The sequence below is a fragment of the Talpa europaea genome (assembly GCF_964194135.1).
Source record: "Talpa europaea genome assembly, chromosome: 3".
Taxonomy (NCBI): Eukaryota; Metazoa; Chordata; class Mammalia; order Eulipotyphla; family Talpidae; genus Talpa; species Talpa europaea.
The window spans coordinates 30,294,041-30,310,267 of NC_140069.1; the positions used below are offsets into that span (position 1 = coordinate 30,294,041).

General features: G+C 38.5%; 1 protein-coding gene across 1 annotated transcript in view; it reads right to left on the reverse strand.

Moving 5' to 3' along the window:
• The window catches only part of CPQ (carboxypeptidase Q), a gene marked incomplete at its 3' end in the record, with an annotated part of 401,973 nt that overhangs the window by 132,881 nt on the left and 252,865 nt on the right, over positions 1–16,227 (reverse strand). Inside the window, exon 5 of the mRNA XM_084230534.1 lies at positions 15,855–15,966. Within this exon, the coding sequence (XP_084086660.1) occupies positions 15,855–15,966 (112 nt within the window). The remainder of the gene's footprint in view (positions 1–15,854; positions 15,967–16,227) is intronic.

The window sequence follows — 16,227 nt, forward strand, 5'->3', positions numbered from 1 at the left end:
ATGTATACCAAAAGGGATGGAAAGTAGTTCACCTGGGAGGCTGTCCGGGTTAAGGGAAGTTCGCTGAGTTAATATGAATGTGATTTGTAAGCCAGAGTCAAGAAACAGTGAAAGGAAAAGTGATGAAATGACTAACAAGGAGAAATGATTTGCTGAGGGCTGGGATCCAGAGACAGTGTGATGGTGGCGACCAGATCAAATAGAAGCAGGTAGGGATTTCCTGTCTGCGATTTGCACCCTAAATATCACTTCTTGCTCCATGGTGCTTCTCTGAGCCAGGCTCTGCTTCGGCTTGGTTGTGTGTCTTTGCTTTTTTTCTCTCTCTCCTTCTATTTTATTATGTTGTACCTCCCTGCCAGTCCTGTGTTTCTGCAAGTGACCCGGGTCCCCTGGATTGGCTCCTCTGCTCCCAAAGGGAGGCCTCACTTTCCTGGCCCGAGCACCTAAGCAGGTAATTTCTGCTGATGTGACAGACAGTATTGATATTGTTGTTGAGTTGAAGTGAAATCATATTACCCAGCCTTCTGCTGGGTAAGAGGACTACAAAGATGAAAAGTGATGCTTTAGGGGTTCAGATCTGACTGCGGAAATGGACACACAGGATGTAGCGACATGGTGAATGAAGAGAGGTGAAACCATACAACATACTTAGGCATCTGCTGGTAGAAGTAACATAAAATCGCCTTGACTACACAGAGTAGGCAGAAGTCTCTGGAAGAATCTAAGTGCACACATGCCCACTTCCCTCATGACTCCTTCCTGTGCCCACCTAGGGACCTACCCTATTCCTTCCAGGCCACTAACCAACTGACCAAAATCACTCCCCATTCCATTGTATCTATATTTTCCAGATTGAAATGTGCTAGTCCTAGGTGTTCTCACTGATATGTCCATCCTTCCTTTCTTGACCTTTCTTCATTATGACAAAAAGAATAGTACACAGGGGTGTACCAGGTATGTTGCAAGGCTAGATGTGTGACTCATAAGTCTGGATAAGAGAAATAAATTTTTTATCTCTCTGGCAAAGTCCATTCTAAACATATGCTCTCTCTGACTTCATGAAACAACAGAGATGGCTGTTCAGCTGATGGTTTTCTGATTCGCCACTGACTGCCTCCCCAGACTCTCCAGCGATGAGCACTTTGCCCGCTGCACTAGCCATGAACATCCTGAGTGGCTCAGACTTGGAAGTAGGGATTTATTTCTTTTTCAATATTGGGGGTTCGGAGTTGGGAGTTGGAGGACAGAGGACACCTTTTTAGTAATGTCCAGGAAAGACCAGTTTAAATTTTTCTATGGCACTATTCTAAAAGAATAAACAGATAAAATCCAAAGCAAAGTTTTTAAAGTGAGGACTGATTATACAAGCTGCATTTACCAAAGTTGGGCAGAATCACTGATAATGCATTTGCTTTGATGGCCAAGGGCTTTCTAATCTGATATGAAAATTGGGATCATTTGTTCAGAGTGGCAGCGAGATACTTTTGTGTGCTAATCTTCCTCCTAGTCCAAATAACATCCTCTCAAAGCTAATAAACATCCTCACCTAGACACTTAGGGCCTGCATCACCAAACGCTATACGATGCTGTAAGAAGCATATGATGATTGAGAAGAACTAACAGTGGCCGCGGGTGCAATTTCTGGCCCAGCCAGCAGTAACTAAACCTTGAGAGAGGAAGGATGAAGGGAAGAATCACGTCCCTCTTTCACAGGTCTAATCAAGTTATGTCTGTTTCCAAAACTATAGCCATGAAAGGGACCATGTATGCCAATTCCAAATATTCTAAAAACAGGAAAAATGTATACCTTTATAGGTGAAATGGTTCCTTGAGTAAATTAGATTAATGCATTTAATGTCACTGCTTTTGGTTGGAAGAATATCAAGCTGATACAGTAACTTTGGTCATTTCATGATAAAGTATGGTTGTGCTTAACAAAATGGGAAAATAAATTATATTAATGGATTTAGTTTTTTTCATTTCAAATGGTTACAAAGCACACACATCAAGAGAAAATACAAGAGAAACTTGATGGTGCAATGATTGGGGACTACTGGCCTTGGCAATCATGCATTTCACAGTTCTCCTCATTCCCTTCCTCATTAGCTCATGGGAGTGCATTCACACAGGGCACTGCATGGATTTTCTAGCTCTTATTTCTTGAGCAGTCAGGCACCAGGCTGAATTAAAGGCGTTTCACTTCATTAGATGATAAGTTAGGAGGATTATTTCTGGTTTCCTATACTAAAGCAGAAGGATCCCTTCTCAGATAAACATGAAAGTATGGACTTTAACTATTATTTAATGCACAGCATAACTCACAGAAAAAGAGTAAGGGAGAGAGAGGGAAGAGGAAGAAAAAGAGAAACAGAAATCTCCAACTACCAGGAACAAGGGAATTTGAGCTAAAGCAGAAAGCAAAAGCGGATGCTGCAGTAAGCCAGGAGGTTTTGAAAGCTCCAGGCTGAGAAAGTAACTGAAGACTGGCCTAGGATCTCAGCAACCCAGAGATCCAGTCACAGCAAGACAGCGTTTTCTGTGCAGACCTCTCCATACTTCACTCTCACAGAGGAAGGCGGATCAATGGAGATAGGACCATAATGAAAAACTTTCTGTAATGACATGACCTAACCCACATGTAATTTAAGCTAAAAACTCAATGCAAATGACAGAAAGTTCCTGGTGGTTGCCAGGAACTGGTGGGAAGAGAAAAGGGGTAGTTAGTGTTTAATTGGGTACAGAATTTCAGTTTCTCAAGATGAAAAAAGAAAAAAAAAAACTACTGTAGGTTCTACTTCTGAATAAAGGTAATTGAAACAGAAGGAACCACAGTTAATAAAAAAATGTCAATAAACGTGTTGGCAATCCAATAAGTACTAACTATAAGAAACAATAAAAGCTAAAATTAAATGAGCAATTATGATGTATCAGAAATTGAATTAGCTCATTTAATTATAATAAAGGAAGAGATAGATACTATTATAATCCCCATTCAATAATGGAGGTAACAGATATGGCACACTGAAGCAATTTGAAAGGTAACGTAAGTCCTAAGTGGGAAAGTCAGGACAAGTAATAATACAAATCTGGCAAGGATTTAGAGAAAGGCATAACTAAAATACTAGTCAACAATATATATGAAAATATGGAAGATGCAAGGGGGTACACTAGGGCAATTTATTATTGCTATATTATTTAATTAAGACAGATAACACCACCTGTCATGATAATCACTAAAAGGATAGAATAAAATGTATGTTTCCAAACAGTGGAGAGAGAAATATGGAGAAAATGAGAGAAAAATTGATTAATCCAGTAGAAAGCACAAAAATAGCAATTTTAATAGAAAAAGTTAGAAATTACTAAAATATATGTGCTCATAATAGAGAAACAGAACAAGTGTCTCAACTGATATTGTAAGTGAATATTTAAAAATATAACTATATGTTGCTTACAGCAGAATCAACCAAAATGCAATTTCCTAAATAAGTTGGAAGCAAAGGAACAGAAAAGGAAAGACTAACCATAAGAGAGTTGGATATTAATATAAGATAAAATAGATTTAAATGGAAAAATCATTAATAAGGATAAAGGTCTTTAAGGCTCAACTACAAAGAAACATAACTGCAAATTATATAAAGTTAAGCTAACAGAACTTCAAGGAGAAATTTATAGAATCACAGTCCAAATGGGAAAATTTTAATATAGTTCTCTAAAAAACTGATAGATAAAGCAGATAAAAAAACCAATAAAGATACAATAGTTTTGGAGCACACAATTAATAAGCCTGTTCTAATAAACTTATGTAGAACCCTATTTCTTGGAAAAGAGGCTACATATTCTTTTCAAGTCAATACAACACATTTTTGAAAAACTGATCATGAAATAAGCCAAAACTGTCTTAATGAGTATCAAAGAATTGATATTGTATACAGTTTAAAGACCACTATGCAGTGCAATTGAACTCAATAACTCCATAATAACTACGTATTTTTGAAAACTTTAAAAATGAAAATTTCATCATATTTAAATTGAATAGGTGTGATGTGATAACATCCATCTGACTAGGGGGATCCTATTCTTCTGAATCATATGCAGCTTTGTAAACCAACGTGACCTTAATAGAAAATTAGTAAATAAACTGAATGGTCATTGTGGAGTACTATTTCAAAACTTGTGGAAAGCAGCTAAACTAGTGGTTAGAGAAAGATGTATGGCTTTAAATGTAAGAAAGTCTGAAAGTTAATGGGCCAAATATTCAATTCTAGATGACGGAATAAAAAAGATGACAAGAGGGCCTCCCAGGTGGCGCAGCGGTTGAGCGCTGGGTTGTGAAGCTGCCCACAGCCTCTGTGGCGCCGGTTTGATCCCCGGCTGCTCCCCAGCCACCGGAGGAGGGTCCCGCATGGCGCGCAGACCTCTCCTGCAGCCCGCTGCTCCCCTCAGCAGTGTACTTCGGTCCTTCTGCCTGCTCTGCTCCCCGCTCTGGCTCTGGTGAATTCTCTCCCCCTCCCGCGCTTCTGACTGTACCCAGTGCATGTACAAACAAAAAACAAACAAACAAATAAATAAATAACATGCCTCTATTAAAAAAAAAAAAAGATGACAAGAATTAAAAAAATAAATACAAATGTGAAAGAAAATAGTATCATTTATGTGCATTCAAAATCATAAAAATGATATATTGGTTTTGGATATATGCACTTAAAAATAATTTTAAAACTATCAAAGCACTGGTTACAAATGCACAGGGAGAAGGGGATGGATTGTGGAGAGGTACAAAGTAGGTTTCAACTGCATTGGTGACTTTTTTCTTTAGAGTAAAGATCTGAAACAAATATTTGAAATTGCTAACATTTATGAACTCTGGGTGGAGAATACATCAGTGTTTATTATCTTTGTCATTTTCCAAATATTTGAAGTATTTCTCAGAAAAAGGCCACAGGGAAAAAAGCTAACAAGCAACGTTAAAAAAAAGAAATGAGATTTTTACTCTGTTAAGTTGTAAGTAGTTCAGTCTTAGGCCCTTCTTCTGTAAAAGAAGTAATAGTAACTCCTACCTTCTAAATTCCGTGAGAACTGCACCTCCAGCACTTAGCTCAAGGCCTGATAAAGCGCCACAAGAACACCTACTGCCATTATTATAGCATCATAAAACCACAGAGTTCACTCTCATTGTTCACATCAACTTAGAGGGATCTTGACGAGAACTCTTATTAGAGCTTACTTAATTTAATTCCGAAAACAAGGGTATTTATTCACTGCTATTGTCGATTCATTTTCCAAAAAATCCTGAAACTCTACCCTTTTGTAATTAGCAACCGGATGCTATGGTTATAAAATGTTATAGGATGCTACTGAAGTTTTCTTACTATAATTAGGTTTAGGTTGCCTTGTCTTTCTGTATCCCACATCACTCTTCCAACAAAGCACTCTGAAGTCCACACCTGTGTGGTGACCACCATCAGCTGCAGCATTGCCAGTGCACTTTTCCACAACCGTAAGCGCCATGAATTTTCATCTTTGTAGCTGGATAGTGTTTTGCCTACATTATGTCTGATTCAAAGAACAGCCTTGCAGATATATTGTTCACCTCTATTTCTGATCAGGACCGGAGGCCCACACAGGCCCCACGACTTGCTGGAGATGATCAGATGTGCCTCTAAGGGCTGTCTGAGGATCAGACATAAGAGATATTCAATAAATATTGGTTCACTTCTCCCTTCTTCCAGGTGTTTAATTAAAGTTTGTTGATTATGAAAACAGAGGATATGGGGTTCTCTTGGAACATATTCTTCATTTTCATAAAAAATCTGTTTTATAAGTTTAAGTAGTACTTTTTACAACATGTAGTAAGGTTCCAGAAGGGTTGTAAGTTAAACAGTTCCCCTACCAAACTTTTCTCATTTGGGGCCAAAAATGACATCCAAATGATTTCATCTAAAATTATTCAACTATAAAAGATGAATTCACACTTCTCCCTTTCAGGAAAGGAGTAATTCCAGTATGAAGCACTTAATAAAATATTACTTTGTTCTAACTTGCTGCCTGCAACTAGTGATGATGGTATGGCTAAATGGCTATATGGTCTACAGTCATGAGAACAGAAATACAGCCTTTGAAACACTTTCTGACTTACATTTTTCCAAACACATTAATCAAAGCAATAATTTAGAATAGTTTCAATTACATTTAAAATATATTCCCTTTAAAAATGCCATCACTACAGAAAAAGAACAATAATACAAGCACCAGTGGCCATTGTCCTCAGTTCTCTATGCCTGACAATTTCTGAGGATTCTGAGAATGCCTGGAAATTGTGTGGTTTTAACTGAATTAAAAATAGAAAGATTTCTTGAAAATTCAGTCACCATGGTAAATGGTGAACAGTAAGCACTGGATTTGATTCTTTGTTTTCTCTCCCTTGATTTTTTCCCACATTTCATATAATTTGCTTTGTAGTAAATTATGTTGCCCACAACAGCTATTTCCCAATTTAACAATTTTTTTTTTTTCCTTCGGGAATATTATGAATCTTTGTAAATACAATGTTAAAGATTAAGGATATTGGTGGAGAAGACAAAGGGGACAGAAAAAGATAAAGATTTCTCCATCCTTATGTCCTGTGAGTGCTGATTTTATTCTGCATAACATGTATGAAGCATCTATTAAGTGTCTTTCTCTACAGCAATGAGACCTACTGGTGGATAGATGGTGGCTATCTTTCAGTGACAGCTTGTGCTCACTGGAACCAGCTACCGTTCTTTTATTACTCCTTGCTGATCAATCTGAACTGTTCAGTGGGACACAGATATTAAGACTCAAGACACAAAGTTGAACCTGAGAAATTCTATTCTTTGCTGGACTATCCATACCCAGTTGTTCTGACAATTAGCTCTAGTAATAATGGTTATTGTTACTGATGTAGTTTAGCAGGGACCAGAAACTGTCTCAATTATTTCAAAACATCCTATCAATATTCAAGACAATTGTTCCCATTGTAAAGAGGAGCAAACTGAGATTTAAATAGTTAAATAATTTGTCCAATATAATACAGCTACTGCATAGTAAAGAAGGATCATGTTTATCCCACTATTCACGCTGCTCCATTTGCCCATAGGTTTTGGGTTATTTAAGGTTTGAGGAAGGAGAATGTGGAGCATTGAAAACTCCCTGAGATCTGGGTCATGTCCCACTGTCTGGAGACACTGGGAAGTATGGTTCATCAAAGATGGTTATCTGAGGGGGGATTAGTAAGACTACAAATAAGTAACCTTATAATAGTCGATGTTTTCTGATCCTTTTGTCTAGCATTTCTATCACAACCCCAGTGGGAACTCTCAGTTCCTAGAGCTCGATTTTGAGGATGTGCACGGAGTGGCAGGGACCGACAGATAAACTAAACCAAAGCCTTGCCTTCCAGGGCCATTTTGAAAATGGAGCCAAACATAAAGATCTAATTCGATGTTCAGAGCATATTTTCTAATATTTTTGTTTGCAGACCTTTATTTTTAGGCAAGTTTACTGGAACTTAAGTCCAAGCTGGGTAAACGACAGTCTTTTATAAAATGCAACATAAGCATGATGTACGGAAGTGCGGAGGTGAAGAACCAGCATCTCTGGAAATCCTGTCACTTCCTCTTTGGTATATTTAGCTCAGAAAGATGGAAGTGGCCATGTCAGCCATACAGCAAAAAAAAAAAAAAAAAAAAAAAATTTGCTTAGTGACTCCAAAGCTGTGGTTTTTCAGGTTTCATATGGCTGGGACCTTCCCACTCTATTTTTCTGTGTCTTCATTCTATTCATCACACATCTTTATAGTTTAAAAGAATAACCTACCCTGTATCTTTTTCTTCTTTTTTTAAAAAAAGATTTATTTATTTATGCATACAAGAGCTGGGGTACAGGCCAGATGCACGGGAGGGTGAGAGGATCCATCAGAGACAGAGTAGGGAGCAGAAGAGGCAGACTGACTGAAATACACTGTTGAGGGGAGCAGCGGCCAAGTCAGGAGAGGTCTGCCACGACATGTGGGATTCTAGCCGGTGGGCCAGGATTGAATCTGCACTGCAGAGGCTGTGGACAGCTCCACAGCACTGTGCTCAACTGCCTGCGCCACCAGGGGAGGCCCCCCTGTATCTTTTTCCATGCAAGTTCTAGCATGCTTAAAATCTTTAATGGTTCCTGCTGCCTATACAAGCAACTCCAAACTTGAGCCTTGCATCCAAATGCCCTTTACAAATTCACCTCATCTTTCTTAACTCATTTCCTACCACTTCTTACTTACCTATTGCTCTAGAATTACCAAAACACCCCCCACTCCTCAAAGTATGTACTTTCCTAAGTTCCAATTTTTTCCTCCTTTTTATACCTCTCACCTTCTCAAGACATAGCTTAAATGTCTCTCTCCATGTGAAACCACTGTGGTCTGACTATGAAATCCTTGATGAAAAGCCTGTGTCCAATTCATTTTGTTTGCCATGAAGGGGGTACTCCATATTTATTATTGAAATAGATTTCCTTGTAAGCCAAGTTGCACAATATCATCCTGATGCTGTTTTAATGAGGTAGCTTATGTTTTCCAGACAGCCGCACCCTGTATTTTATATGGATCTCATTCTTGGGTGGGAGGAAATCCACTGGGGCATGAAGGAGACCATTATGAAGTCTTTCCATAGCCCTTGTTCTCCAGGATAAATAATACCAATCTTTTAAGCTTCCGTTTCCTTTACCACCATTACATTTCATAACTTTCTCAGTCATACAGGCCAAGTCAAAGCAGATGCAGGAGGATGCTGACATGCAATGGGAAAAGAGACCCCACAAGACACTTCCTCGCACAGCACTCATCTGCCACCCCTCCAGATTCTCTGTCAGACAGGAAGGAGCCGGTCGCCATGCTGTATGCCAGTGGCCTGAATTGTAGCCACTTTTACACAGAATAGAATAAAATAATAATATTACCATAGTAGAAAGCTTTCAAATGGCTGTGGAATCTCCCATACCACATCCAAACTAAAAGGTAGAACATTCTAAATGGTTATTAATTTTTAATAAATTTTACTTTATTTCATGGACTTACTTGGAAGATCAGTCTACATACAGTTTGTCTTTTCACACATGCCAGTGAATATGTCTATGTTAGCTGAGTGGGATGTAGAGATGCTAAGTGCTTAGTGAAATCTATAAATGGGTTTAAACCCAAGGAATGTTCTCAGCAATTACAAAATGAAAAAAAAATAGGTTTCTTCTACAGGCCCTATGGTAAAGCTAGACTCTATATAACTGGAGGAAATAACACATCTGAATGAAAAGTGAGATCGTCCTCATGAGAGGGTCACAAATGGCCCATAACCATAATCCTACAAAAAAAAAAAAAAACTGTAAGCAAATTCTTAGTTTTTCTTTTTCTTTTTTTAAAGATTTATTTATTTGTTTGTTTGTTTGTTTATTTATTTATTTTTTTATATAAGCACTGGGTACAGTCAGAAGTGCAGGAGGGTGAGAGAATTCATCAGAGCCAGAGCAGGGAACAGAACAGACAGACTACTGAGGGGAGCAGTGGGCAACAGGAGAGGTCTGTGTGCCATGTGGGACCCTCGCCAGTGGCTGGGGATCAAACCGGTGCTGCAGAGGCTGCGGGCAGCTTCGCAGCCCAGCGCTCAACCACTGTGCCACTGGGGAGGCCCAAATTCTTAGTTTTTCTAAACAAATTATTAAAGTTTGTATTTCTTTTGTTCTGGGTATTGCTTCACTAAATATACTCATAGAAAGTTACCATCAAAATTTATGAAGAAATCAGCTACATGTTAAAATCCAAATAAATAAAAATGAAATTTAATGTCAAGGAAATTTTTCCTCTGAGATTTAAAACAAATTAATTTCTTAGACAGTTCCACAAGCAGGTGCAGTATTCTCTGAAAGTGCTAAGGACCAGCAACCTTAATAGTACAACTTTTCTTTTCGGGGCTCTCAGGCTCCCTTCCTGTATTCACAAAGTGGTTGTGTCAAAAAAAAAAAAAAAAAAAAACCAAAACATCCAAAATGGAAAAAGGGAGAGCTTATGGAATGTTTTAAGATAAAAGTTACATCTAGAAAAGGAAATTCCCACCAAATTGATTCATTTAGGGCTATGCAAAAGCCTGGCAGAAAATCAAAGCCACAATGAACTGCCAACTCACACCAGCAAGAATGACCCATATCAAAAAGACCACAAACAAGTGCCGGTGAGGATGTGGAGAAAAAGGAACCCTCTTACACTGTTGGTGGGAACATAGACTGGTCTAGGCCCCGATGGAAAGCTGCATGGAAGTTTCTCAAAAGACTGAAAATGGATCTGCCACGTGACCGAGCAATTTCATTCCTAGATACCTACCCAAAGAACACAAAAACACTAATTCAGAAGGAAAGTTGCAATCCTGTGTTTATTGCAGCACTGTATATAATTGTCATATGGAAAAAACCTTAAGTGTCCAAAAACAGATGAGGGGATCAAGAAGATGTGGTATATATACACAATGGAATGCTGCTCAGTGACCTTAAAAGATAAATTCATGCAGCAACATGGATGACAATGGAAGGGATAATAATGCTCAGTGAAATAAGTCAGAAAGAAAAAGAAAAATACTGGATGGTTTCATTTATTGGAGAAATATAAGAAAACTATACAAAGTGTCAGATAAAGACAAACATTGAAGCCAACCCTTGAAAGTTGACCATAGATTTGAGGCATGGGTAGGGGGTGGGTACGGGGAGAGGTAATAAGTTGGCAAGAGCACAGTGGACTTCGGTAGAGGTCTATGGGCACTGTGGTGGTGGCACAGATATGGTGACTACCTGGGAGGAGAAGTTCTATATTGTCAAAATACTAATGAGGATGTAAAACAATGGTAATGTTAAAACAGTTTAATAAAATACTTAGGAGTCGCCAGTCAGGCTGCCTGGACTTAAGTTTTTTAGATAGCTGGGTCCCTTCGCATGGGTTCCTCAGCTTCTTTCTGCTTCAGTTTCCTCTCCTGTAAAATTGACACAACAGGAGTATCTACAGGTTGGGATTATTGTTGGGGAAAAAAAGAGCAGGTACATGGTGGAGTGCTTAGTACAATGTCTACAACACAGTAGTATTTAGTAAATGTTACCTTGAGGACTTTTACTCCACCCAGTGGTAAGGCTACACCCCCAGGGAGGTCCTTTCTCTGTGGGCTCTCCTTTCTAGGTCAAGGTCATTCCCAAGTTGGCTTCAAGTCTCTCTCGCTATCTCTGTTCTTCAGGCATCCATTTCACTGGAAGTTGTTCATTTCCCTAGTTTCTGGATTGGACACTGAGATTTTTGCAAGGGAAGCTTCACCAAGACCTGAGAAAAGGAATCCTTCTTTCCAGATAGGTCTCTACCTCCAAGAGAGAACCACAGCATTAGAAATGGCTGCATAAAACTCTGGCTATACCAAAGTCTGGGGATGTACACTGAATTCTCTGGCATATTCTGCCTGGCAGCTTGGTGATTCTTGCACAGCTCTTCGTGATTCCTATCTCTGTCCTGTTGTTCCTGTTATTATATCAGTTTATGGTAAATAACAAGAACCTTGCATTTATTTTGGGTATGTACTTTTGAGGAATTTTTTCTTGATTATGGAAGTAATACATGCTTATTATACAAGAATCTAACATTATCGAAACAGAACAGGTAAAAAGTGACCATCTCCTGCAATTGTGGGGAAGACTCCCACAATTCCAAGACGACTACTGTCAACAATTTTCTTCTCATTTAAATGATGAATCTGACTGGAAGCTCTATACTCTGCTGGGAATTCTTCATTGTGTCCCTTTAGCTTCAGAAATTTCTTTCTATATTTATAAAAGAAAATTCAAACACCACCTTAGTAAAGGTGTCCTGACCTAAACAAGCCACACATGGGCCCTTCCTTCACCAAGTCGCCAAAGTCATTTGTACATATTTTAGTTAAAGAACTTATAACAAATGCATTGCCATTTTAAAACTGAATGTCTCTCCCACTTCAAGGACTTTGAGGACCAGGTCTCACCCCCTTTGGTACAAAGCATCCAGCAGAAGACATTCAGACAGTGCACAGTATTTGTTCAGTAAATGTGTGAAGGACTATATAAATGAAATACTTTTCTAATACATGGATTTTCAAGTTCTAGAATAATCACAAACAGGATGCTCACATTTAATTTTTTCTAGAAAGATGTTTCACATAATCCCACATTTCAATAAGTAGGTGGTACTGTTAATTCATATGTTCTTTTGTTTTGTCTAAAAACTCAAAATTCCAACTTCTCAGAAAATGGTAAAGTTGGAAGAATTTTGGGGTGGATGGTGGTTTACTTTTCAAGTGCCAAATGAACATTTTGAAGGATAACATCTTCGACCATAGATTCTGTCCACTGACACCAGAACATTCCAGGAAATGACATTTCAAATAAACAGTTTCAAGTTCAGTAAACCACAAACACACAAAAAGTATTAACAGCACTTCACTGCAAACAGCCTTTTGTTGAAACTTACTCAGGAATGACTGATTATATTTGCAAGGCACTAATAAATCTCTTCTTTTAGATTAATTGAATATAGTTTGAGCTGATGGTTTCGGTAAAAATGTGAAACTATAAGAATCGAGAAAGAATAGAACAAAGGAGAAGAGACAGAAGGATGAATCTTAGAACAATATTCCCAAATATCAGAGAGCCCCAGTGGAACCACATTTCAAATTAACAAGTCCCACTGAGGGACTCTGACATGCATGCTGTATGACATATTGTCCATGGAACACCAGCCAAAAGGAGTCTCACTTCTCTTGGAAAAGAAATTGCCACAGAGCTTTTATATTTCACCAGTTAAACAGTTTGGGCTCAATGTAATTAGGTAATATAATCAAAAATCCGTTTCTTGGCCTCTAGCCCAAAGCCCTAATTCTTGTTGGAGTAAATCAGTCATTTTCATGTAAAACTCACATGTTGGATTCAGTTCTAAACACTAAAACACATAGGAAATTTACAAGAAGAAATCTACAATCTAATTTAAATTTAAAAATTAAAGAATTAGACTCAATGGGGGCACTCACTGGAAGTAACGTGTGGAGTGGAGTCTGGTTAGAGTGTAGAGTGAGTACTTGTTGGGAATCAGGCCCTGTCTTAAGTACGCTATATATATGTTATTTAATTTTCAAAGTAACCCTATGGGATAGGAACTGTTATTATACCCATTTTCATATATAAGGAAATGGAGGCACAAAAAGGTAAAGTAACTTGCCTAAGCTGGTGAGTTGCAGAGCTGGGATTGGAAGCCAGGCAGTTTGCCTCCAGAGTCCTGCGTTTTCATAATAGTATGCCAGCTGCCTCTTAACACCTATGCAAAATAAATAAAACTCCTTCTTTCAGAGCTGTATTCATATGTCTACATAGGTTTTCAGAAATCCATAGGCGAGTTAAGTCTTGAATTGAAGGAGACTGATTATTAACTATCAATGTACTTGCGTAGTGGGAAAAAGATACTCAGTTCACCTTTGCATGGTGTTTGACATTTATCCATGCAACTAAATTAAACTCTATTAACAGCGATTTAAGGTCCCATGCTGAGTATTAAAAAATAAGATTCAAAGCCTAGAGAAGATGTAACTTTTATTCCAATTTAGAGCAAATAAAAAACTCTGGAAGTTTAGAGATGAAGAGCATGAAGCCCAGAGAGTTGAAATAACTTGCCCAAGGGCAAAAAAGTAGTTTGTGACACAGAGTGGACCTAAAACCCAATTCAGATGGGGTGCGAGATCCCTTTTACTCTGCCATTCTGCTTCCAATCAACCTAGTCAAACACAGTGAAATAAAATTCACTATGAAAAATAAACGTCTGTGTCCTATAAGAAGGAAAAACTACTTGCCACCTACCTGATACATCCTTAGAGCCCACTTCATTTTGAATAAGGATAAGGAAAGGGAAAGACAGCCAAGAGAACATTTTTAAGGGAAGGAGGGGGGGATTCATATAGACTCTTCTCTGAAGGAATGCCTGTTTTTTGGTTCTATTTACTGGAAAATGTATCTTCCTCTTGAGAGAAACTGACCCAATTCTAAAAGCAGACCTTAAAATCACAACTACATTGATAACTATGAAAATAAATGAGTATGTCTCCAACTCTATCCTAAGGGTCTCAAGAACGCAATACTGCTTTATACCTCACCATATGCACAGCTTTTAAATAGTGTTTTCACATAGTAAGTGCTCAGTGTGGCAATAATGTTAAAAGGTTTCCAATCAGTTTATTTTCTTTCAAAAAATGACCCTGCATTAAGGTCACTTAGACAATTTTTTACTACTTAATTTTATTGGAGCAATTTTCATACATACACACACACAAACACACACATGTTCCTGCTGCCAGGGAACAACTGGCAATGTTTGGAGACATATCAGTAATCACAACTTAGGGAGAATGGTACCATTAGCATCAAGTATTGGTAGGTAGAGGCCAGGGATTTTGCTGAACATCCTACAATACACAGAACAGAGTCTATAACAAAGTGTCATCTGGCCCCGAATGTCAACAGTGCCAGGGTGAAGAGACACTGGCCTTTTTAGAACTACAAGAACTTTGCACAACCACCTTTCCATTTCATTATTTTTAAAGCACAAGTAAGACATAGGTCAAAATGGTACACCAAAGATTTGTCTGAGCAAAACAATTTCAGCAATCTTGTTAAGATGAACAATTATTTAATGGGCTAGTTTACTAAAAGCAGGAGGAGAGGCCTCCCTGGTGGCACAGCGGGTTGAGTGCCATGCTGTGAAGCTGTCCTCAGCCTCTGCAGCACGGGTTTGATTCCCGGCCAGCCAGGGAGATTCCCACATGGTGTGGCAGACCTCTCCTGTCATGTCTGCTGCTCTCCTTAGCAATGTATTTCAGTCCTTCTGCCTGTTCTGCTCCCCACTCTGTCTCTGGTGAGTCCTCTCACCCTCCCACACCTCTGGCCTATACCCCAGCTCTTGTGTAAAAATAAATCAATCTTTAAAAGCAGGAGGAAAAGCATGAATCCAAACATATCTCTATGCAAATGAGCAACAGAAAGTCTTCAACAAAGCAAATATTCTGATCTTTACTCCTCTGAAACTGGGATCACACCACAGCTATGCCAGAAGCAGGCATTCTGCTGATGAGGCATTCTAGAACCAACACTGCTCTGAGTCAGACATCAAATTCTCATGTCATGCAGTTTCATTATTTTTAGCTCCACGCAAAATCCATCTTTTTAGACGAGCACATACAAAGGAACTTTATCTTTGTAAATATGGTTAACAAACTGCTCTCTATTAGCTATTCATTTTTATACCTGCCCATCTTCCCCTCACCTGCTTTACCTGGAAGATTCAATTTTTCAGGCTGGATTCCTTACTTTGGCTTAAGGAATCATTCCTTCAGTCTTATGCTGCACTCTTTGATTTTGATCAAGAAAACACATGGAGTAAAGTTGTCCTCACAGCCTGATAATGGCTTTAAGATGAACCCAGAAAAGGAAGTAGGGGGTGCTGCTGCTATTTCTTTGCAGCTGGCCATGGCTCTGCTTGATGTGACTACACATGCTGCAGTTTTATTTCCTTGTTCATTTTCCCCAGTCGCTGATCATATTTGATGCTTTGGATGGCTGGCATATACTTGAATAAAAATTTCTTTCTTTAAAGGAACAAATTAGTTCTTTCCTGGGAATGAACTTACAAAAAACATAGACCTCAGGAGAATCTTTGAATATAGCACTGTAACTAACCTGCTGAGTATTCTGTGTGTTGAGTTAAACATGTCACTACTGAGACTCACACATTGGTTAACAGCTTTCGTAATATTTACCAAGATCCTTAATAAGCGAGAGAGCTTCCCATGATATAAAGGCTCCACCACCATCATCCATGGCACCCTGCCCAACGTCCCAGCTGTCCAGATGTCCACTGACCAGTACAACCTAGAACAAATAATGAAAAGAGAAAAAAATAAAACTAAGAAGAAATGACATTAAAGAGGAAGCATTCACAGGCTTCAAATACAAAAACGAAATGTTTGTATTTTCTTTCAATATTTATGTCTGAAAAGATCTGTGTCCTAACTAGTGGAAAACTTGGCAAACAGGCATTACATATGGGATCCAAGGATATTCTAACAATAAAAGTTATCACCTTGTACTTATATTTATTAATATAATTTTTAAAACTAAGGAAAAACATGT